At 45.9% G+C, this 23,073-nt stretch overlaps 1 protein-coding gene and 1 pseudogene across 1 annotated transcript in view; one reads left to right on the top strand and one right to left on the bottom strand.

The window, feature by feature from the left end:
- LOC134367139 (G-protein coupled receptor 143-like) overlaps positions 1 to 16,901 on the bottom strand; it is a 31,026-nt gene extending 14,125 nt beyond the window's left edge. The window contains exons 1-6 of the mRNA XM_063083779.1: positions 16,804 to 16,901; positions 13,320 to 13,412; positions 10,939 to 11,048; positions 9,343 to 9,451; positions 8,099 to 8,216; positions 6,319 to 6,562 (exon numbers count right to left, since the gene is read on the bottom strand). Of these exons, the coding sequence (XP_062939849.1) occupies positions 6,319 to 6,562; positions 8,099 to 8,216; positions 9,343 to 9,451; positions 10,939 to 11,048; positions 13,320 to 13,412; positions 16,804 to 16,901 (772 nt within the window). The remainder of the gene's footprint in view (positions 1 to 6,318; positions 6,563 to 8,098; positions 8,217 to 9,342; positions 9,452 to 10,938; positions 11,049 to 13,319; positions 13,413 to 16,803) is intronic.
- A 4,152-nt stretch (positions 16,902 to 21,053) lies between these two features.
- LOC134366675 (cytochrome c oxidase subunit 6B1-like) lies at positions 21,054 to 21,300 on the top strand (annotated as a pseudogene).
- Positions 21,301 to 23,073: the final 1,773 nt, after the last annotated feature.

A 23,073-nucleotide genomic window follows, 5' to 3' on the forward strand; every position in this document is an offset into this window, starting at 1 on the left:
TTACCCACCCTTCTGGTTATAAAGCCTAATGGTTCATACCATTTAGTTCAAGACCTCAGGGCCTTTAATGTGGCCATTTTACCCATAACCCCAATTGTTTCTAACCCCTATACTCTTCTATCCATAAATCCCAACAACACCACATTTCTTCTCTGTACTTGACCTCAAAGATGCCTTTTTTTCTATCCCCTTACACCCTTCCTGTCAAAACCTGTTCACCTTCACTTGGACTGACCCTGATACACATGGTTCCCAACAACTCACCTGGACAGTACTGCCTCAGGGGTTTCGGGGTAGCCTCCACTTCTTCAGCCAGGCCTTAGCTCAAGACTTATCTGAACTTCCTCCAACCTCTACCACTTTAATACAATACGTGGATGACCTCCTCCTTTGTAGCCACTCCTATGAGGATTCACAGGCCCACACTGTTGCTCTCCTTAATTTCATGGCCTCCAGGGGATATTGAGTGTCCCCCAGCAAGTCCCAAATTTCTTCTCCTTCAGTCACCTATTTTGGAGTCCACCTCACCCTAACACCAGAGAAATAGTGATGGATTGCAAGAGTTTAATTTCTGAACTCCCTACTCCTACCACAAAAGGTGAAATCCTTTCTTTTTTGGGGCTTGCAGGGTGTCTTTACCCATGCATTCCTAACTCTGGTGTGCTAGCAAAACCACTTTATGAGGCAGCCAAAGGGTATCCTGCCATTCCCTTAGATCCCACAAAGCCCATTCATTCTCCCTTTCAGTGATTAAAAGCCACTCTCCTTGTAGCCCCAGCTCTATCCCTCCCAAACCTATCTCATCCTTTTATCCTGTACATCACTGAAACCCAAGGATTGGTGGTCAGGGTTTTAGGACAAGAGGCAGGAGATATCTCCTCCCCTGTTGCATACCTTTCCAAACAATTGGACACCACAGCTCGAGGATGGGCTCCCTCTTTATGGGCCTTGGTGGCAGCTGCCCTTTTAGCACAAGAAAGCTCTAAACTAACTTTTGGACAACAAACAGTCATTTGTTCCCCCCATCATCTTGAAGACCATCTCAGCCATGAGAACATGTTGACTCTCTCCCCTTCCCGCCTACAACTTATCCACCTTACCTTCATTGAAAATTCCCAGTTCTCCTTTAAACCTTGCCCTTCCTTAAATCCAGCCACTCTCATCCCAAAACACTCATGACCCTTGGAACATCATTGCATGGAGGCTTTAGACACTTTCTCAATACCTTTCCACACACCTCCCTGCATCCCATTACACAGCCCTAACATATATTGTTCATAGAATGCAGTGTCACCTCCACCCCCACCCCCTGGGTGTTTTATGCCATAGTAAATCTAACACAAACTATTGAGGCTGCCCCCTCTCCCCCTAACACCAATTCCCAACAGGCAGAGCTCATTGCCCTCACCAGCACTCTCACTCTGGCAAGTAACAAACGAGTCAATATATACACTGATTTTGAGTGTGCTCACCACATCCTACACTCCTGTGCGGCCATATGGAAGGAGAGAGGATACATGACCAATCAAGAAGGGCCCATAAAAAACGGACATCTTATCAAGATACTTCTTGAGGCTGCACAACTCCCAAACGAGGTTGGGTTATACACTGCAGAGGACACCAAACGTCCAATGACCCCATAGCCCAGATAAACAAACTGGCAGATCTAACTGCAGAACAGGCTGCTCAATCAACAGGCCCCCACTCTTCCTCTCCTGCTCAGTCCTTCTCATGGTCCCTATGCCCTTATCCCAATACAAACCCCAAGAAATACAACACCTCCCACAGTTGGGGGCACAAAGGAAGGACAACTGGTATACTGTCTCTGGTCACTATGTCCTCCCTACCACACAAACTGAGCAAATCCTTTTAGATTTCCATAATTCAGTTCATATAGGCTATGAATCCCTACTACACCTTCTTCAGCCCTTAAATGACTCTCCCCACATGGCCAGGTTACTTAAACAGATCACTCAAAATTGTCCTTTGTGTACTCATTGCTCCAATCAAGGTGACCTCCAAGTTCGGTCCTTTCCCCACCCACCAGGCCAGAGGATACACTCCTGGTCAGGATTGACAAATTCACTTTACTCACATACCTCCTCACAAAAGGACATACTATCTTCTAACCTTAGTAGATACCTTTTCAGGTTGGGTTGAGGCTTTTCCCTGCACTTCAGAGGATGCTACAGCAGTAATGCATGCTCTCACCTCAGGAATCATCCCTCATTTTGGCTTGCCCAGCAGCCTCCTGTCTGATAACGGCCCAGCATTCATTTCCCAGATTACACAACTCACAGTACAGGCCTTACATATCAAATGGGACTTAAATATACCATATTGGCCTTGGTCATCAGGCAAAGTAGAAAAAGCCAATCACGTCATAAAAACACACCTCACCAAGCTGTCCATGGAACTTCACCTCCTTTAGACTCAACTTCTCCCTTTAGTACTCACTCGCTTGCAAGCTGACCTCCCCAAACCCACTGGACTCAGCCCTTCAAACTTATGTATGGCAGACCCTTCACCCTCACACCTCTCCCTTCCAGCTCATTGCCTTTAGGCCAGTATCTCCCTACTCATTAGGGATCTTCTTCAGGAACAGGCCAACCTTCTATTACCTCATCCTTTCCCCACCACCCCCTCAGACTTTAAACTGAGCCTGGGACAGCAAGTGTATATTCAAACCCGAATCCCAAAGTCTCTCTCACCACGTTGGGAAGGGCCTTGTACAGCACTTCTCACTACCCCCATGGCAGTAAAAGTACTAGGAAAGGCCCCTTGGTATCACTTATCCTTGGTAAAACTAGCACCTGAGACTTTACCCAAAGAATCTGTTAACACCAAGCCAGAGGGGGCCCTCTGCTCAACCCCAACCCAACATCTCCTTACACTTCATCCACTTTAGGACCCACAAAATTGAAAATCTCCAGGACCTCCACTCTTCCCCCAATCCCAGAAGAAGGATGATCTTTCCCCTGGTAATTGTCCTTTCACTCTTGCTGGCCCACTTCATGTCTTTCACACAGGAGCTGCTCCAAGACTGGTCCTGACCCACCACCTCCAGTGTTGAAGATGCTCTTGAGTGAGTAACTGAGTTAGCCTGGCAGGGCGCCTTCTGTGATTACAGCCCCAACAAGGTTACCCTCTACTCCTTTTTCCTACTATGCACCCTCTCAACGTCTCAGCCCCTGAACGCTTGCCTTTTCTCTTCCTCTTGCTTCTTTTCCTAACAGAGACATGTGCCACACCCTGTTCACAATGTATAACCAAGGTCTTGGTGGGTGGAAGGACACTTTCCAACCTTCTGGGTCAGCCACCCAGAATCTTCAGGGGAACCCTACAGGACACGTTCACATCCCTGACATACGTTCCCACAACATGCTATGACCAGACAATAGCCAATCATGTGCTTATGGGGTTAAAAACTACTGGATAGCTCTTTCCAAAGGGGATTCTGCTGGAGTCCAGTGCTCACCCAACAAAACATTTCTGCTTCACCTAAACCACTCACTGAGGCTATAGCAATGGGGGAGGACTTCAGGACAAAACACGTCAGACCCCTGACCATGATGGGACTTATCTTCCTTCTTGGTCCCTGGCTCTTTCGGTGTTTCTCTAATTTCTTACAGGAACATATGCAGGCATTCACCAACCAAAAGGTCGCTGAATTGTTCCTGGGAGGAGGATATCAGCCCCTGAGAACTGTTGACCCTTCACCAGAATACAGCCTCCCTCCATGAAACCAATACTCCACCACCTAATTGTTTTATTCATTTCCTATCTTTGCACATCTCCAGCAGGAAGCAGCTTCAGAAGAATGAGACCTTCACCCCTTTTCCCTTCTCTCTATACTTAAAAGGCAAGAATGGTGGATCTTGGATGTGACTGGCACCATCCTGGACGTAACTAGTGCCATTTTTCACACACTCAGCACAAAATGGCCACCAGCTTTTCCCTTACAAGAAACCTCGTCGTTTCTGAGAAATAGAAACCAGCACCAAACCCCTCCACACCAGCACCAAACCCCTCCCTGGTTACATCAGCCTTCCTTACAACCTATGTAAGCCCTCCCACCCTGACTCTGGTTGCTGCTCTCCATTTTGAGTGCAGCCTGGCAGATTCTTTTCCTTTGCTAAAGCTTGGTCGGTACCCGGCATTTTGACTCACTTTCTTTCCATTACCAGCGCAGATAACATGTTGGGGAAAGCAAAGTTTTGGATCCAAGCCTCTGAAAAGGCTAATCATTCTGAGACATGATTTGGTCTGTACTGGGGCCACTGTGCCTCCCCAAGGGACATTTGTCATTGTCTAGAAACAGTTTTGGAAACTGCATCTAGTGGGTAGAGGTCTGTGAAGTATGCATAAAGCAAATGTACTTCACAGGGCCTGGTTTTCCAAAGCCTTGTAGTTTCAAATATTGACCTTACAAAAATCGGGAAATTTTCCCCAGGCTATTGAGTCTCTGTTGTAAGATAAAGAGTTGTAACACAGCAAGGTTGCTGGCTCAAAGACAGACAAGTGACTGATTGATATGTAAAGTTACTGGGAAGCAGCTGTAAAAAGAGAACATTTGCTAAGATCAAGCTTTTGTTGGTGGATCACTTAATTGTCTAATGGAATGTCATCTGACTTCTTTTTACTGAAAGTTACCAGCCTATATTGTCACACTATAACCCCACCTATGTCTCTTGCTGTAACTTCCTGGGCTGGAGAATAAATACAAGAAGGGAACCCCAATTCATGGTTAATTTCCCAAATGAAAGGAATGCTTCTCTCTTGAGGGTTCTGGGAATAAACCACTTCGGGGCTTCTCACTGCTCAGAAGAGATGGGCTTTGAGTAATCCTTTGTGGCTCCATCACACAGGGGAAGAGAGGTGACAAATCCATGGGGGGCAAAGCAACAGAGGCCAAGAAGCTGCTAAACATTCTACACCGCATGGGACAATCCTCAGGACAAAGAATGACCTGGTGCTAAGTTCTAATAGTGCCAAAGTTGAGAAACCCTGCTCTGAAGGAAGAAACAGTAGGTGGTTAAGGAGTTGACAGTGAACTAAGTTCCATTTCAATCCAGTCCCAATGACCAACTGAGAATAAGCAAAGCAGCATTTATGTCCCTGAATGTTTTTAAAAATCAAATTCTCTCAGTTCTCTCTCCCTCCTTCTTAGACATCCAGTAGGCTACTATATAATTATAGCTACCAAATGCTTCCTCTTAAAAGATCAATTTCCTCGTCCGTTAAAATCATTAAGAATCCACAAATGTCAAAGTGGTGATTTTCAAAATTTTTCCTCTCCAAAAGGTAGTTTCTTGCTAAAGCAAAACCTTACTAGAAACCTTAAGACAAAGAGAGATGAGGAGAATATTAGCAAAAATTTATTTCATAAGTTGCAATTTGAATTTAATTAATGTTGTTATCAATTAGAACTCTAAGGACATTTTACTCAACACAAAATTCTGAAACCAAAAACTGAGGCAAACATTATGATCTTCTATCAACTTGAACATCTAACTTTTTCAGCGGTTTGATTTGATTGCACCATATCAAGAAAATCTAGTTTTAAATGGCTAAGGAGCTGAAAATGTAATGGCTTTTAAGCAGTCCAGCTTGCCATCTCAGGACAGTCCTCACTTAAAGAGGGTAGGAGAACATTATTCTGAGCTCCACATACAAATGAGCTAACTGGTGTCAAGGTAATGAGTTGATGGGTTACTGTTTGGTAGCCAACACATTTGAGCATGCATAATTCTGATCACAGATTTTCACATGAATTTTGGAATGGTATTTGAATCACTTATTAGATGCCTGAAGCACCACATTAGGGTTCCACAGAGCACGATGGGAAGACCACAGCGCTAGTCCCCACATGGAAAGAGTAGATTAGGAGAGCCAGCACCGGCTGATTGCCTTTCATGTTAAATGAACTTAAATGAGCTGGACAAATGAAACTGCACCTGTAATCTAAAGAGGTCATGTCATAATATGCATTGCCTCATAGCCAATGTTAGTAAGGGATTTAAAGTGACAAATTATCACATATTCAAAAATGCCATCCAGCCCAAGAGGACCAGTTATAATCAATACAAGGCTACAGTGCTTAGTAACTAAATGAAAGGCACCATTAAAATATTAAAAGGAGAGGTGGATGATGAAATGTAAGAGTAGAGTCAATGTCTGCTATTGTAAATTTCCGTTTGTGCCCTGAAGTTGGCTGTAGACATCATGGATATCCTCCAGTTTCATCTTGTTTGATAAAGGATTTCCAAGCCCCAGAGCGCCCCAGCCTACCTTCCCTGGCCTACAGCAGGGCTTTACCTTCAGACAGCATGCTCAGGGCTTTGTCAGAAGTGTGTCCACTGACACGTGCCATCTTCCTGGAAGTGGTGTTTTCACTGGGCACACAGGAGCCCACTGGGGACGGGTAAGTTCCCTCAGCGACAGAGGTCGTCATAGATTCCCACTGGATCTCCTTCCGGGGAGCCTGAAAATCCAGGCTGTATCCTGTCCAGCCATAGAAGGCCAGAGATAAGAGGAATCCTTGGGCTGGATTCAGTATCCCCTGGAAGAGAGGGAGGCAAGAAGACACATGGCACTCTGTGCAGTACAGCGGGAATTAGAGCATTCTGTCCTCAAAGTGCTAAACTGGGCGGCCCTCACTGAGGAGTGACCTCTTAGTTAGTTGGTTTGGCGCAAGGTAAAGATTGGCCCTAGTAGGTGCTGTACCTCAAAGCGTGCCTGAAAATAGGGGTGGAGGAGCTGGCTGGTTGGTCCATTGGTTAGAGCATGGTGCTGATAACATAAAGGTCCAGGGTTTGATCCCTGTACTGGCCAGCTGCCAGGAAAAAAAAAAAAAGTGGAGGGGAAGAGTGGAGGGGAGGGAAGAGAGGAGGGAGGGGAGAAAAAGGGGGAGAGGAAGCAGAGAAAAGGAGAAAGGGGCAGGGCCGGCCTGTGGCTCACTCGGGAGAGTGCGGTGCTGATAACACCAAGGCCATGGGTGCGGATCCCATATAGGGATGGTCGGTTAGCTGACTGGCTGAGCGTGGTGCTGACAACACCATGCCAAGGGTTGAGATCCCCTTACAGGTCATCTTTTAAAAAAAGAAAAAAGAAAAAGGAGAAAGGGGGAGGGGAAGGGAGCGGGAATAAGGTGGGGGGAGGTGATCCATGTGACCCAGGCAATGGAACCAAGCACATTCTCGCCTCTGCCTAAGGTGCTTTGCTCTCCTGTAGCTTTCTACCTTGCACTGTCAACTCAGAATTTGATTTAACAAATGTTGTTCAGGCAAAAGTGAGTCTGGGATACATCCCTCCATTTGTGTGGTTCCCTTGGTTAACTTCATGTGTTTGGTTTGTTAGCTTCAAACCAAAGCACAGGGACTGAGGAGGCTAGTGCTGTCCTCATTTTAAGGTTCTTGTGAATCAGATCTTTCCCAACTCGGAAGCAACGTAAGCATTAATTCTGTGTAGCACAGACTGGACCTCTCCGCCAATGGAGACTTCAGCTCATGCATGCCTTTCTTATTATAAATGTAATATAATCAAAACACCGGGGGAGAAGTCTACCCATGGCGCTTCCACCCTATTATCATTTCTTGTATTTCCAGCCAATATTTTTATATACATATGTGTTTATGTAGTTGTAACTGGTATAATTTCATATCCTACCTTGTCCACTTAATATCAGAAATTTCATAAGAGTCATTTAAAAAATCGGGGTAACATTCCACCAGGATGAAAGACTATAATTTACTTAACCATCCCCCCCTTTTTTTTCAAATTTGGGTTTCCTATAATGCTTTATAAATATGGATAATGCTACTAGAAATTTCTTCATCCCTATGGCTTCTTCGTGATCTGAAATACTCCTTCAAGATAATTGCCTGACAATTTTAATGCACTGTGCCAAATTAATTTACCAGAGTTGTATCCATTTAATAATGATCCCAATAATGAATGAAACCTGGTAGCTTAGCACACAAAGGCCAGATATAGGTAGCCCAGGAAACTATTCAACTCACTATATATTGAAATGACAATACATCATACTTCTGCGTGTTTTTTTTTTTTCCAAGCAGAAAATTTTAAATCTACCTACCATAATAAACCACGTGGTCTTGGCTGCACTTCTCACACCTTTCAAAGAGCCTCCATTGATATCTGGTTGCATTTCAAGATAGAATAAAAGGCTTTCATTGATGATATTTGACAACCAACTGTTAGAAAGAAAATGGCCCATGGGTAAAGAGAACATGCAACAAAATTCACTTTTAAATGCTGAGGTCAGGGAACGATTTCTACCAATGCCTAAAATTCCTAATTCCTGGTGGAGGGAAGACCACTTCAGCAGTAAGAAACCATAAGGAACCAGCACACCAAGAATTTAACTTAAGAAATGTAACTCCTCGTAGTCTAAAGCAGAGATCAGCAAATCCTTCCAATGGTAACACTCAGTGCCACTTCAGGGTATAAAGTTCTAGCACCGTGTCAAATAACCCAGAATTCATTCTTTGTTTGAGGAGTAACCCGAAGTTTCAGTGTAGACCAAAACAAATCTTATTTTGACATTTTATGCTGGAACTTTAAAATGTTACTCTTGGGGGTCAGTGTAGTTTGATATGATGAGCTGAGTGTATTTTTAGTGAGAGATAATTTAAGTCTCTCCTAGGAGGGTGTTCAAACAAATCTCCTAATATCAGATTAGTTATTAAGACCACAAAGGCTTGCCCTGTCCTGCAAAGTGTTGAGTTGCTGCAGTGCAGGGTGTTCTAATTTCCACTTGTTTTGCACTGGCTACAGGTCTACTTTCAAAGCATCCACCTGTCCTTTTGGGTAGGACACCAGTGATGAGGAAAACTGAAGAGCAAAATTGCTCAGCCTGTTCTCTGCCCTTCGTGACTGAGGTATGAGTCTTTACACGGAAGATGTGCGCTTGCTCCTCTGTGAGATACAGAAAATCTGGTGTCACGAGTGAGGCACATGGGTGGATTTAGAAAGTATGATCAACTGCTTCATTTCAGTTAATCCCAGCAATGGGATGAAACACTGGATGCATATGGTGGGGACATTTCAAAACTAAATCCGGGAGTTCTTGTTCTAAGAGCGTTATATATAATTTGAGTACATTTGGATATTCTTCCAGAAATTCATACACTCTGGACTTGCTCTCCTGTCCTCCATGTATTTCCTCAAAGGGCACCTACCACTGTTTCAAAGATTTCCTCTCCAAAGACTCTTCTCTTTGGAACTTCCAGGTCACACTTGGAAAAGCAAAACGGCAAACCATTTGCATATCCCTTACCACAAGCAATAAAAAAAAAAAAAAAATAGAAGAAAGGTTACCAAATAATTAAAACCAGCATTATTTTGAAAAATCGGATCTTGATCACAGCTCCCATCCATCGCTCGTTCTCCGTGTAAATGCCTTGTCGTCCTTTTAGTAAAGAGGCCACTGGGAGGAACAGAAGGGAACCACACACAGTGTTCATTATTTCTGTTTACTGAGTACAGAGAGCGGAATCAGAGCAGATGTGAACCCATAATCAAAACCAGAGAGCATGAGGCAAAGCAAGCTACTGACCTCCATGCCTCACAACTTCCAAGTTGGAGTCCTCCTAGACTCTAAGGAATATATATTTTTAAAATTTTTACTTTGAAGCAATGTTAGATAGACAGACTTAAAAATTGCAAAGGTAGCTCAGAAAGCTTCTGTATACCTTATACTCTTTGCCCAGCTTCCCCCAGTGTTAACAATTTACACAACCACAGGACGTTTGTCACAAATAAGAAATTAACAGTGATCTGAACTAAACTTCCAGTTTTATTTGGATTTTACTAGTTCAGGGACTATAGTTTTAAAGGTTTATTTTCTCTATTATAAAAATAATACACACCTGTTATTTTAAAATACTTAACTATTTTAAGTTTCTCCTTATAGACAAGTTAGAAAGTATAAAACTTTACAGAAGAATTAATGACCCATGGTCCCTCCACCCAGAGACAACCACTGTTAACGTTTTACTGTATTTCTTTTCAGTCCTTTTTTCTATGAGTCATTTTCATTGGTTTGATATACTTAAATCACTACTTTTTACTTAATTTTGTAAAAAAAATTCCTCTGTTTAATGCACCATATTTAAATGTAGATATAAAAAGACTGGTCCAAAGAGCCGCAATAATTTCCTGCTCCTAGTGGTAGAGTACTTTAAACAATGTTTTAAAATTCTAAAATCAACAGCTGATCCTCAAACAACCTTTCTGTGAAGGCAAACTTCCTTATGCCCATTCTGCCCTTGAGGGATCCACAGCAGCCCGAGGAAGCTGGACACTTGCTCCAGGTCACCCTTCCTTGAAGAGGTGGTAGGGGCTGGAATGGAAATCCCCAGTCCCAGCCCAGAGGTCTTTCCCTAACATTCTACTGACTCACGATACTCCTCTTATCCAGTTCTTCCCATTGCATCTGGCTCATTTCCTGTTTCCTGCTCATCTGAGAAAAGACACAAGCCAAGAGCATCATGGGACTGACCAGGATCCAGACCCCTCAGTCTTTGCTGCATCCCTTCCCCCCACCCCTTCTCTCCCCTTCTGCTCCTACCTCACCTCCACAGTTTCCTAAGGCCATTCCTGGGAGCCTCTGAGGTGTGCCAAGGGCAGACCCAGCATGAGCCCTGCACAGAAATGAAAGGCCAACTTGTCCTGGCCTTGAGATAACAAATGTTGACAGACAATGTGTGTGGTCCATGACTAAACAGGCTTGCTCATTTTCATTTCTTAAACCCGTTTACTTTATCCAACTGTATTCTGCTTATGCCTCTGGAGGATGATGAATGGGATCAACTGTCCTGGATAATTCCAGAAGGATGACATGCCATTATCTGAGCCCCAGACATGGGGTCCTACCCAGTGTCCATGTACCCAGAGAACTTCCCTATTATTTACCTGCCGTCACTGTCTTTTGGAATAGGATGGGGTTGGTCACAAGGACAAGGAGCAGTGGCAAGTACTTGGTGACATAGTGGGGGATGGTGTGGTCCAGACCCCTTTCACACCTGAGGGAAGAAAACTGAGTCATTCTTCTTGAAGGCAAAGCTTTGGCTAAAACATGCAGACTTATCTGGTAGCCGAGATAAGAGTGTGAGGGCGAAAAGGGAAATGCACAAATCTACTTCTGACCCTGCCGAAAGGAAATCTGACTCATTCCTCATGTCTGAGAACAAGCAATAATTTGCAGGAGAATAAGGAAATCAATCATGTTTCTGTCTCGTAAATGGGAGGACCTGTAAGGCATTTAAGGAAAAGACACTCTGGGGTAGAGGATTCCCTACATGGGGTCTCTTCAAGGAAAAAATCACAAAATTCAAGTAGAAACAAAGGCACTCAACTAGTTAGGTTTTGAGCACTTACTACATGCTACACATTAGCCAGTAGCATGAATGACATCTTGTCTCTCTCCCTGAGCAACTCAAAATACCTGAGCTTCATATTTCAAAGGAAATTTGTTCTCATGATTATGGATATCAATTGTTTCTGTGATTCTTTTCAGGGAAAAGGACAACGTTTTATACTGATGAGTCATAGGCATTGTCGGTCACCGTAGGATGTGTGGGGAGCCACACAGTGGATGTTACCAAGTAGGAACTATCAGCTAAGAAATGCATAATGTAGGAGAGAAGAAAAATGGTGCAGAGGCAGAGAGAACCAAGGCAAAGGGGAGAGAAGATGGAGCAGGCCCAACCAAAGGGGCAGGCAGAAAAGCAGATGACAGCCAGCCCCTGTGGCCACAGAAGGTGAAATGATAAAAACAAAAGCACTTTTAATATTCATGGAGCATTCAAACCAAAAGGAAAAAAATGGCAGAAAATATGAAAAATCAGGCAGGAAAAATGCAATACCCATCTTGCCATAGGAAGGATTTCCATGCTGCCACCTCCTTTTTAATAGGCACTTTCATCTTCAGCTATGAAGGCCGCAATGCAGTCTGGAAAGGCTCAAGGGGAGAAAGGGAGACAAGGAGCAAGAAAAGTGGCTCCACTGCCAAGACAGAAAGTACATGCAAATGAGAGTGAGCCTGCGAGCTTGAAGGACGCCGAAGGCTCTAGGTTGGGAGATGTGAGGACTAAGAGCTGATTTTGGATTAAGATGCTTCCTGAAGACCTCACAGCACCTCGGGGCACCTTGTGAGCCCCCCAGCAATCACGCCCTTAGGCTCAGATTCCACTTTGCCAGGGGTCTCCAGGGTCCCACAGGTGAGGGCAAGCGACAGAAACTCCCTTTCCAATTACGTGCGTTCTCTTATAGCAGCTGCTGACACTGTATCTGCCCTGTTCAAGTTCTCCAGGAAAGAGAGTGCACGAATGGATCTACACGGAGCTCCTGTGAGTATTCACCGTTGATAAGGCAAAACCAGTTTGGAGACCGCTAACTGAGTAGCTGAAAGAAATTGAAAAAGAAGGGGGAGAAATGATCTACACCATGGGCCAGCAATTTTTTTCTGTAAAGGGACAGATAGTAAATATTCTCTGCTTTGTGGGTCATACCACAGTCTCTGTCACAACGACTCTACTCTGATGTTGTAGTGCAAAAGCAGCCATAGACAGTACATAAAAAAATGGGCTGTGTTCCAATAAAACTTTATGTACAAAATCAGGCAAAGGGCCAAATTTATCCTGAGGGCTGTGCTGTGCTGATCCCACTCCACACAGCCCTAAAATCACAGGTACTGCTCACCTGTTTTCCAGTTTTCCATAGGAAGTTAGAGTATATGTCTTTGCAGGTGCCTTGAGGCCTTGTAAATGGTTGCATTGATGGGATTTTAAACTTGAAGAAATGCCTGAAACAGTTTCAGTGGCCACATCTTCCTGCATCTGTGTTCAGGGTAGCCAAGAGTGCAGGATGGAAGAAAAGGGAGAAAGCGCAGGAAGCAGAGGCACAGAATTAGCTCCTCCCAGAGCTCCCATTTGCTTCTCATCTCGAACTCCTGCTTAAAATGTTAAACTCACCTGCTCCTCCAGAGGAAGCGTGAAGAATAAAAATTAAAGAGTGGGCATGAGGAAGCTTCACCAATACGGAGAGGATATACCAAAAGCTTTGCATACCTGCTGTGAGCACGCAAACGAGAAAAGCAGAGGCCGGGAAGGAAATCACGGGTGCAAGGCCCTGCAGCAAGCCCTCCAGGTCGTGATTGTGAGTGGCCTCACATGGCACAAGACAAAGGGGTGACCTGCAAGGCGACCCCTGTGGGTCAGGGAATGTCCATTTCCTGCAGAACACAGAATGGGCCTGGGGTTGGAACACCTGGGCTGCCAGGCGTGCTGGCTTACCTGGACACAGAAGGGTAGTAAATCATGACAGCTCCCTCCAGGCAGAGTAGGGTGACCAGGCCCCAGGCCATGATGTGGTACAGCAGGATGGTGCTGGAGAGGAAAAAGCAGGCAGCAACAGCATAGGGGGACAAAAAAGTCCCCAGTGAGACCATCAGACTGCTTCCATGACCTGGAAAGGTCAGGGAAGTACACACACAGCAAAACCCTTCTACAGAGAGTGTCCTTATGTTGCTACTGAGGTTGTGGATTGTTGTTTTTTGGTTTTTCTCAATTAAGGTGAAATGGATGGAACATAAAATTACCTATTTGAATGTGAACAATTCAGTGGCACTTAGTACATTTGCAATGTCATGCAACCACCTCTGCCTAGTTCCAATGCATTTTCATCCCCCCAAAAGGAGACCCCATACCATTAAACAGTCACTCCCCATCCCCCCACCCCCAACCCCTGGCAACTGCTGCTTCCTACTACTTTCCATCTCTGTGAATTTGCCCATTCTGGACATTTTATATAGATGGGATCATACAGTATGTGGCCTTTTGTGTCTGGCTTCTTTCACTTAGCATAATATTTTTGAGGTTCATCCATGTGACACAATGTGTCAGAACTTCATTCCTTTTTATTGGTGAATAATATTATGCTATATGGTTATATCATATTTTGTTTATTCATTCATTCGTCAATGGATATGTAGTTTGTTCCACCTGTTAGCTATTGCGAATGGTGCTGCTATGAACATGCATGTGCAAGTGTTTCTCTGAGTCCTTGCTTTCTTTTCTTTTGGGTCTACATCTAGGAGTGGAGTTGCTGGGTCAGATGGTATTTCGACATTTAACTTTTTGAGGAACCACCAAACTACTTTCTGCAGCAAATGTACCGTTTTACATCCCCACCAGCAATGTACAAAGATTCCAGTTCCTCCATATCTTTGTCAACACTTGCTATTTTCCACTTTTGATTTTAGCCAACCTAGGGGACTGGCTGCTAATTTTGAGACTTGACCTAAATGGGACCCACTTTCAATAAAACCATGGAATAGACAATTCCATCTCTAGTACCCTCTGAACAAATTTTTCAGTTCCCATCTACTATATACTGAATGTTTGTGTCCCCTCCCACACATAAATTCCTATGTTGAAATTCTAACCCCCAAGGTGATGGTGTTAGGAGGTGGGACCTTTGGGTGGAAATGAGGTCATGAGGGTGGAGCCCTCATGAATGAGATTAATGCCCTTATAAAAGAGAACCCAGAGAGCTCCCTCATCCCTTCCACCATGTGAGGACACAGTGAGAAGGCACCATCTGTGAACCAGGAAGTGTGCCCTTATCAGACACCAAATCTTCTGGCACCTTGATCTTAAACATCTAGCCTCCAGAACTGTGAGCAATAAATGTCTGTTGTTTATAAGCCACCCAGTCTGTGGTACTTTGTTAGAGCAGCCCAAATTAGCTAAGACAATATCTCAGAGTCCTGGTACCTGTGCCTTGCTCCTCTCAACCCTCCAAGCCCACTCAGCCTCCCTCTTATCCACAGCCTGCTAGCCTAATCCCAGGAAGATGCCCTGAGGCCAAAACACCTGGTGATTACGAGCAGCATGATCTGGGCCGAACCCTCTTCTCAGAGCCTTGGGATGCTCTTAGCCACAGGAAAGATAAAACTCTCAATGGCCTGCCTGTGCCACTATAGTCAGGGCCAGTGGACATCAGGCCATGCAGCTGTCCCAGAACTGTAAACCAAATAAACTTCTGTTCTTTATAAATTAACAGTCTCAGGTATTCTGTTACAGCAACACAAAAATGGACTAATGCAGAAAATTGGTACCAAGGAGTGGGGTGTTGCTATACATATAGCTAAAAATGTGGAAGCGCCTTTGGAACTGGGCAATGGGCAAAGGTTGGAGGAGATTGGAGGACCTAAAAGAAGACCAGAAGATGAGGGAAAGTTTGGAACATTTTAGAGATTGGTTAAATGGTTGTGACCAGAATGTTGATAGAAATGTGGACAGTAAAATTCATGCTGATGATGAGGTCTCAGGTAGAAAAGAGGAACTTATCGGAAATTGGACAAAATACCACCTTTGCTACACCATAGTAAGGAACTTGGCTGCATTGTGTTCATGCTCTAGGACTTTGTGGAAGGTGGGACTGAAGAGCTGTGAACCAGAATGTTTGGCAGAAAAAATTTCTAAGCAGCAATGCATTCAGGAAGCTGCATGGTATTTGCAATAACCATAACTCAGCAGTTATGGCAGAAAAGGCATGATGTAAAGCCAGAATTTAAAAGAGAAGCAGAGCGTAAAGATTTAGAAAATTTGCAGCCTGGCCATGTGGTAGAGAAGCAGAGAGCAGGAGAAAAACGCAAGGGTGAAGCAGATAGACTGGTTGGTAAGGACATTAGCTTGGTGGTGAGGCAGCCAGATGCTAACAGGCAAGACAATGGGAGAAAAGCCATGATGACATTTCAGAAATCTGGAAGGGCACCTCTCCCACCACAGACCCCTGAGGCATAGGAGGCCCAAGGTGTCCCAGAGAACAGACCTGGGGCACCACTTCCCTCAGGGACCCACTCCCTGCATCCCAGCTGCTCCAGCTGGAGCATCCCTGCCTCAAGCAGCCCCAAGTGCGGTTTGTGTAACACCTCTGGAGAACAGAAGCTGGAAACCTTTTTGTGAAGGTTAATTCTAGGTGCCAACTTGGTTAGATGAAGGAATGCTGAGAAACCTGGTAAAACTGTCTTTTCAGGTGCGTCCATGAGGGTGATTCCAGCAGAGATTACTATGAGAGTCTGAGTGGACCGGGTGGGAAAGACCCACCCTCAGTGTGGGTGGGAACCATCCAATCTGCTGGGGACCCAGAGAGAACAAAAGACAGAAGAAAGAGGTGAAGCTCTCTTGATCTGCTGGAGCTGGGATAAACTCTTCTCTCCTGTCTGTGGACATCAGAGCTTGAGACTCTTCAGCTTTAGGGATCCAGGACTTACACCAAGAATACCATCAGCTTCCCTGGTTTTGAGGCCTTTGGACGTGGAGTGAGCCACGCTACTGGAATGTAGCTTATAGACAGCCTATCGTGGGACTTTTCTTCATAGCCACGTGAGCTAATTCTCCTAATAAATCCCTCTCATATAACTATAATGTATTCTATTGATTCTGTCTCTCTGGAGATCCCTGACTAATACACTTCGTGGCATCCACATCATGTTAAGTCTTCAGGCTGGCAGAACATGAGAGCTGTGGAGGTATGGCAGCCTCCACCCCAATTTCAGAGGATGTACAGAAAAGCCTGGGGGCCCAGGCAGATACCTGCCACACATGTGGAGCCACTGCAGAAGCCATCTACTAGAGCAATGCCAAGCAGGAAAGTGGGATCGGAGCTCCCACAGAGACCCCCCCAACAGAGAAATGTCTAGGAGAGCCAACACAGCAGGGCTGCCACCAGGACCCCAGAGCTGTAGGGCCACTGGCAACATGGAACACCCACCTGGAAAAGCTGCAGGCACCAGTGCAGCTCAATGGGCTATGCCTTGCATAGCACTGGGAGTGTGGCTGCCCAGTGCTTTGGGGGCCCAGATGCTCCATTGTGCCCAAGATGCAGGACTTGGAGTCAAAGAAGATTATTTTGGAGCTTTAAGACTTAATGTCTATCCTGATGTGCTTTGGGCTTGTTTGGGGCCTGTTTCTCCTTTCTTCTGGCCTAGTCCTCCCTTTTGAAATGGGAATGTGTAGCCAGTGTCTGTTCCACTATTGTATCTTGGAAGTAGATAAATTTGGTTTTGATTTTTACAGGTTTGTGGCTGGAAGTTTTGCCTTTGGTCTCAGATGAGACTTTGGACTTTGAAGTTGGTGCTGGAACAAGCTACAACTTTTGGGACTGCTGGGATGGAATAATTGTATTTGTATGTGACAGTGACATGAGTTTTGGGGGGCCAGGGGCAGAATGATAGTTTGGATGTCTTGCCCCCACCAAAACTCACATGGAAATATGACCCCAATGTGGCAGTGTCGGGAGCTGTTTGAGTCATGGGGTGGATCCCTCATGAATGGATTAATGCTCTCCCTGGGGCAGGGGGGATTAATGAGTGAGTTCTCACTCTATTAGTTCCCATGAGAGCTCGTTGCTTAAAATGACCCTGGCACCTCCTCTCTCTCTCTCTCTCTCTTGCTTCCCCTTGCCATGTGATCTGCTTGTACCCACCAGCTGCCTGCTACTTTCAGCCATGAGTAGAAGGAGCCTGAGGCCCATGACAGATGCAGCTGTCCCAGAATCATAAGCCAAATAAACCCCAGTTCTTTATAAATCACCCAGTCTCGGTTATTCTGTTATAGCCACACAAAAACGGACTAACAGGCCCCCACTGCTTTCTATTACTTATGATATGAGGCTGGCCATCGAGTTTGAGGACAGTAAGGACAGGAAATTTGAGGACAGGATGTAGGAGGACAGGGAGTGTGAGGACAGGAAGTTTGAGGACAGGAAGTGTGAGAATAGTTGGAGGACAGGAAGTCTGAGACAGGAAGTGCCAAGACAGGAAATGTGAGGACAGTTTGAGGACAGGAAGTTCAAGGACAGTCAGTGTGAGGACAGTTGGACTACCAGAAATATGAGATAGGAAGTTCAAGGACAGAACGTTCGAAGATAGGAAGTATGAGACAGGAAGTTCAAGGACAGGAAGTATAAGGACAGTTGGAGGACAGGAAGTATAAGACAGTAAGTTCAAGGACAGGAAGTGTGGGGACACGAAGTTTGAGGACTGGGAGTTTGCAGACATGAAGTGTGAGATCAGTTGGAGGAGGGAGTATGACAGGAAGTTCAAGGACAGGAAGTTCGAAGACAGGAATTGTGAGGACAGGAAGTATTAGAAGAGGAAGTTCCAGGACAGGAAGGAAGACAGGAAGTTTGAAGACAGTTAAGGAGACCCCAGCAATGGGGTCATCTTGTGCTCAGGAAGGTTGGAAATATTTGCTGGACCATCAGTATGGTCACTCTAGGAACTTCATTTGGCTGCACATTATTTAGAGAAGAGGGGCCAATGATAGGAGAGTCTTCCTACACTCTTAACCTATACGCACAGCCTTCAGGTATGTGCAAAGGCAATGCTGAGTTCAAAGGAATGAAGCATTGACATACGCAACAATGTGAATGGACCTCAAAACATCATGCTGAGTGAAAGAAGCCAGATGCAGAAAACCACATATCACATGATTCCATTTATATGAAATGTCCAGAAGAGGCAAATGCATAGAGACAGAAAGTAGATTAGTGGTTGCCAGGGGATAGGGTATGGGGGGATGGAGAGTGACTGGTAATGGGTTCTGGGGTTCTGGAAATGTTCTAGGGTTGGTAGTTATACTAGTAAATATATTTTGTGAATGCAATAGACACCACTGAATCTTCCACTCTAAAGGGTGAATGTTATGGTATATGAATTATATCTCAATCAAAAGAATAATATAGAGTTGTGTCAGAGTGATGAATCTCACTCAATGTCCACTGGCTGAGTGTTTATTGAGCAAAGTTTCTGCCTGCGGTAGGCACTGGAAACACTAAGAGCAACACAAAGCCCTGCCCTCATGGGGTGACAATCGTGAGAGGGTGACATATAAGAAGCAATGTCCTTGCCCCTCTGGCTGAGGAGGGGGCAGCCACAGAAGCCCTGGTTTAGGTGAAGAAGATTTTACATGAAATCAAGTTCAGAGCTATGATTAATCTAAGAGGTGAGCTGATGTTTATAAGAGAAAGTGGCCAAACACTTCGGATAGCCCCAATAAGGGCCCCCAAAGACGTCCACGTCCTCATCTCCAGAGCCTGTGAATATGTTCTGTTACATGGCAAAAGAGACTTTGCAGATGTGATGAAGTTAAGTATTTTTGAGATGAAGAGATCAACCTGGATTATTCGTGTGGGCCCAATGTCACCTGATGAGTCCACAAAACCAGAGAGGCTTTACCAACTGCACAGAACGAGAGAGAATGGAAGTGTGAAGACTTGACCCAGCATTGCTGGCTTCGAAGACAGAGGAAGGGGCCACAGCCAAGGAATGGGGGCAGGTTCTAGAAGCTGGGAGCATGGTGTGGCTGGAGCAGGGAGAATGAATGAAGGAGGATAGAGGGAGGACTTGTGGTGAGGTCCCTGTGGGTCACAGGATGGTGTTGGCTATTGTCTAAGTATATTGAGAATGCACTGGAAGACTCATCATTTTTTCAAAAAAAGTACTGCAATAAAGAACAGTCTTAAAGTTTACAAAACACAGAATATGAAGGCTGGGTGGCTGGCTCAGTTGGTTAGAGCACAGCCTTGTAACACCAAGGTCAGGGGTTCAGATGCCTGCACCTGCCAACCACCAAAAAAACAAAACAAAACAGAATCTGAAGAAAAATTCAGTAAGAAAGTGGGGAGGTAGCTTTGGGAAGAAATCAGCCAGTGGCTGTGACTCCAAGTTTTGGGGGAGATGACAGAAAGGGAAGAAAAGGGAAGATTCTTGGTTTTGTCTGGTCTCTGTTTACCGCCTGAATCTCTGACATGGAAGTGAATCCAGTTGGGTCTGGAGCTAAACTTGCCCTAAATCTGGGGCTTCGCAGAAGAAGGACATGAACCAGCGGCCCTGTCCTTGGGCCCTGCATCCCCCAGGGAGACCTAAGGCCACATCAGTGCTGGCTTCACCTGATAAGTAAGGAGCTCCTATCCCCACTCCTTCCCAAAGCCACCTCTACCTAACGTGCAAGTGCAACCATCTGAATGCTCAGTCCAAACAGGAAGGAGTCCAGACTTGAGAGACCGGTGGTTATTAGATCATCCACGAGAGCAGGGGTTCCCTTTCTTCCTTCCCCACCTCCCCAGTCCCCATTCCCTGCATAGTTAACATTCCTGGACAGTCCGTATCACTCCTCTTTGTGCTTCAGTACACCCCACCCTGTTTCCCCACAGGATCTGAGGCACCGCCTTGCACAAGCAGCTGGGAAGAGGGAGCGTAGCACAGGCAGAGCTGACTGACTGGTCCAGCACCGCCTTCGCTTGGCCTCTTCTGTCTGATGGGACCCCGGGGGGCTAGGGCTCCATCAGATGTGCCGGCCATCATTCCTAATTCCACCAGACTCCTGGAAAGTAGCGTGACCCCCATCTCATTGGGATTTTAACTCAGAAAGATAAGCTGTGTAGACAAAGGGAGCAGTCAGGGATCTGAGTGGGATGGGATGCCCTTCTATAATGAGATGAGAGGGAAGAGACACGGAATTGCACACAGGGGAATGAGCTTCAAAAGGAGAAATATTTTGTAGCTAGCTGTCTGGGCGGCCATAAGGGACCGACTCCAACATATTTTGCCTCCCACATTGGAAGCAGTGCCAGGAGGAGGCCTTCCTTGGCCTTCCTGTGGCTGGGAGCATGTCGGGTGTGTCTGAGCAATGCGGGGTCCTGCCCAGGAGGCGCAGATACCCAGTGGAGTGGCTTTCTGCAAAGGGCTGCAGCACTAAGAGTGCACAGTCTCTCATTCCAGACCCTACCCTTGGGCTGCACGACAATTGTGGGCTGAGGTGGGACAGCGGGCAGGCGTGAGACCAGGCAAGTCTGGGGCTGGAGCTCACCAAAGCCCGGTCAATGGTTCCCTGCCCCCAAACAGGCATGCAGGATAGGGCTCAGGTGCGGCCCAGTTATGCAGCGGTAGCCACACCAATAACTTAGGCATCCAGCACTGAGCTTCAAGTGCTTCAAGAGCAACTTGAGGAGTCAGCACCATGGCAGAAGACATCAAGACCAAAATCAAGAATTACAAGATTGCTCCTTTTGACAGCCACTTCCCCATCCAGAACCAGACCAGAACTACCTGGACTTCCACCGCTGCGAGAAGGCAATGACCACTAAAAAAGCAATGTTTATGTGTGTGAGTGGTACCACCGTGTGCACATGTCCCTCTACACCATAGCTTGAGTCTCAGCTTGGGAAGACTATTGGGCTGAAGTCACATTTCCTGAGAAGATCTGATCTGGCTGCACCTCACCTCTCCTCTGTCTTCTGTCCTTCTCCTGGGGTGTGGTAAAGGGAGACCTACCCTGGGACCCTGAAGCATGACTTAACTAATAATAAAAACACATTGGAAACCTGTGAAAATAAATAAATAATAACTGAGGATTCTGAAATGCCCAAGGGGTGAGAGTCTGAGCTCCAACCCAGCTCCAAGCATCCAGGCCCCAGCTGAAGACCACAGTTCCTTTGTCCAACCCCTGGACAGCTTCCACGTCCAAGTGAGTGAAAGTCCTCCCTAGACCCTCTTTATTCTCACACTGTCATTTTCCTAGAGCAAGTAGTGACTTCAATTCAAGTCACTTTTCAAAGATCCCAAGCACCTTCTGTTATTGTTTGACACCTGTTTATCCCACAACCTGAAACCAGAGTAGCAGTTTAAATTTTAATTTTATATCTGCCTTAATGACATTTGTTAAGATTTGGATTACAAGAACCAATACTCCTGTGCCAAAGAAAATAGCTAAGTACTGAAAGGATCTAGAAGAGAGTGTGGAGTTTAATCCAGACATACCTACAAATTGCAGCCCCTACCCTGGAATTCAGCAGGACACTACTGTCCCCACCAGCTGCGGTCTCTCAACAGCCACCTGCAGAATGAACCCCACCCCAGGCAAGCTGGCTCCTACAGAGAAGCTACGGAGGCTTCTGATCCCACACTCTCAGCTGTGGCTCAAACCATCCAGGGGGATCCTCTTGGAGACCGCACACCCAGGCTCCAGGAAGTACAACTTCCACCAGGTAGGGGTGAGGACTTGGTCTCCACAGCCACTGAGCAACTGTCTTGTTTCTCTGCTGTGTAGCATGTTCCTCTTTGATGGGAGAGCCTACCTCACTCGCAACAGACAGTCATCCTAGTACTGGAAACCTGCCCTTGCTCTTGCCCCTCGGAGGCAAGATGTCTGGATGTCTCACCTTGAATGTGCACCTTCTGCATGATGGTGGGTCCTCAGAAGCGAGGCTCTGCCCAGTATCCTTTAGTCTCTGGCACCCAGCATCCTGCCTACCTGAACACTGAGCTGCAAAATGTATTTGCAAACACTCTCCTGGGTGTGAGGAGGGCTTCCTGATTGCCTCTCCTGGTCTCTCAGGGCTCGTCTGTCCTCTGGGTACAGACAGTGCCCACCCTGTCCCATCTGGCCCCATCTCCCTCGCATCCCCACCATGGGTGAGGGTGAAGTAATGCATCCTCCTATGACAACAGGAGTAATGCACTTCTTCCAGCTGCTGCCAGCACTCCAAGGCTCTTCTTATCTCCATAACTGGTGGTCTATGAGACCTCTAGTTTTGTCGTAGCTCTGATCCCTCCAAATCTGATTGAGGGAATGGTTGGAGACACACCATTGCATAGGCTGCAGGAACAAGGCCTTCCCATGCTGCTAGTTGCCTACCCAAAGCCATTCTCTCCTTTATCTTTATTAACTTGTCACACAGAGCAGTGACATGCTTGGCTAGCAGACTATGCTTCCTACCTCTTCCAGCAGCTAAGTGTGACCACATGTACTAGTCTGTTTTCTGTTGCTGATAACAAAATACCTGAAACAGGGTAATTTATAAAGAAATGAAATGTATTTCTTACAGTTTGGAGGCTGGGAAGTCCAAGTCCAGGGGGCATATCTGGTGAGGACCTTCTCCTGGGTGGGAACTCTCTACAGAGTCCATGGCAATGCAGGAAATCACATGGCAAGAGCGCATCTAACATGCTCACTCACTCTCCTTATGAAGCCCCCAGTC

The sequence above is a fragment of the Cynocephalus volans genome, chromosome X (assembly GCF_027409185.1).
Source record: "Cynocephalus volans isolate mCynVol1 chromosome X, mCynVol1.pri, whole genome shotgun sequence".
In the NCBI taxonomy this organism is placed as follows: domain Eukaryota; kingdom Metazoa; phylum Chordata; class Mammalia; order Dermoptera; family Cynocephalidae; genus Cynocephalus; species Cynocephalus volans.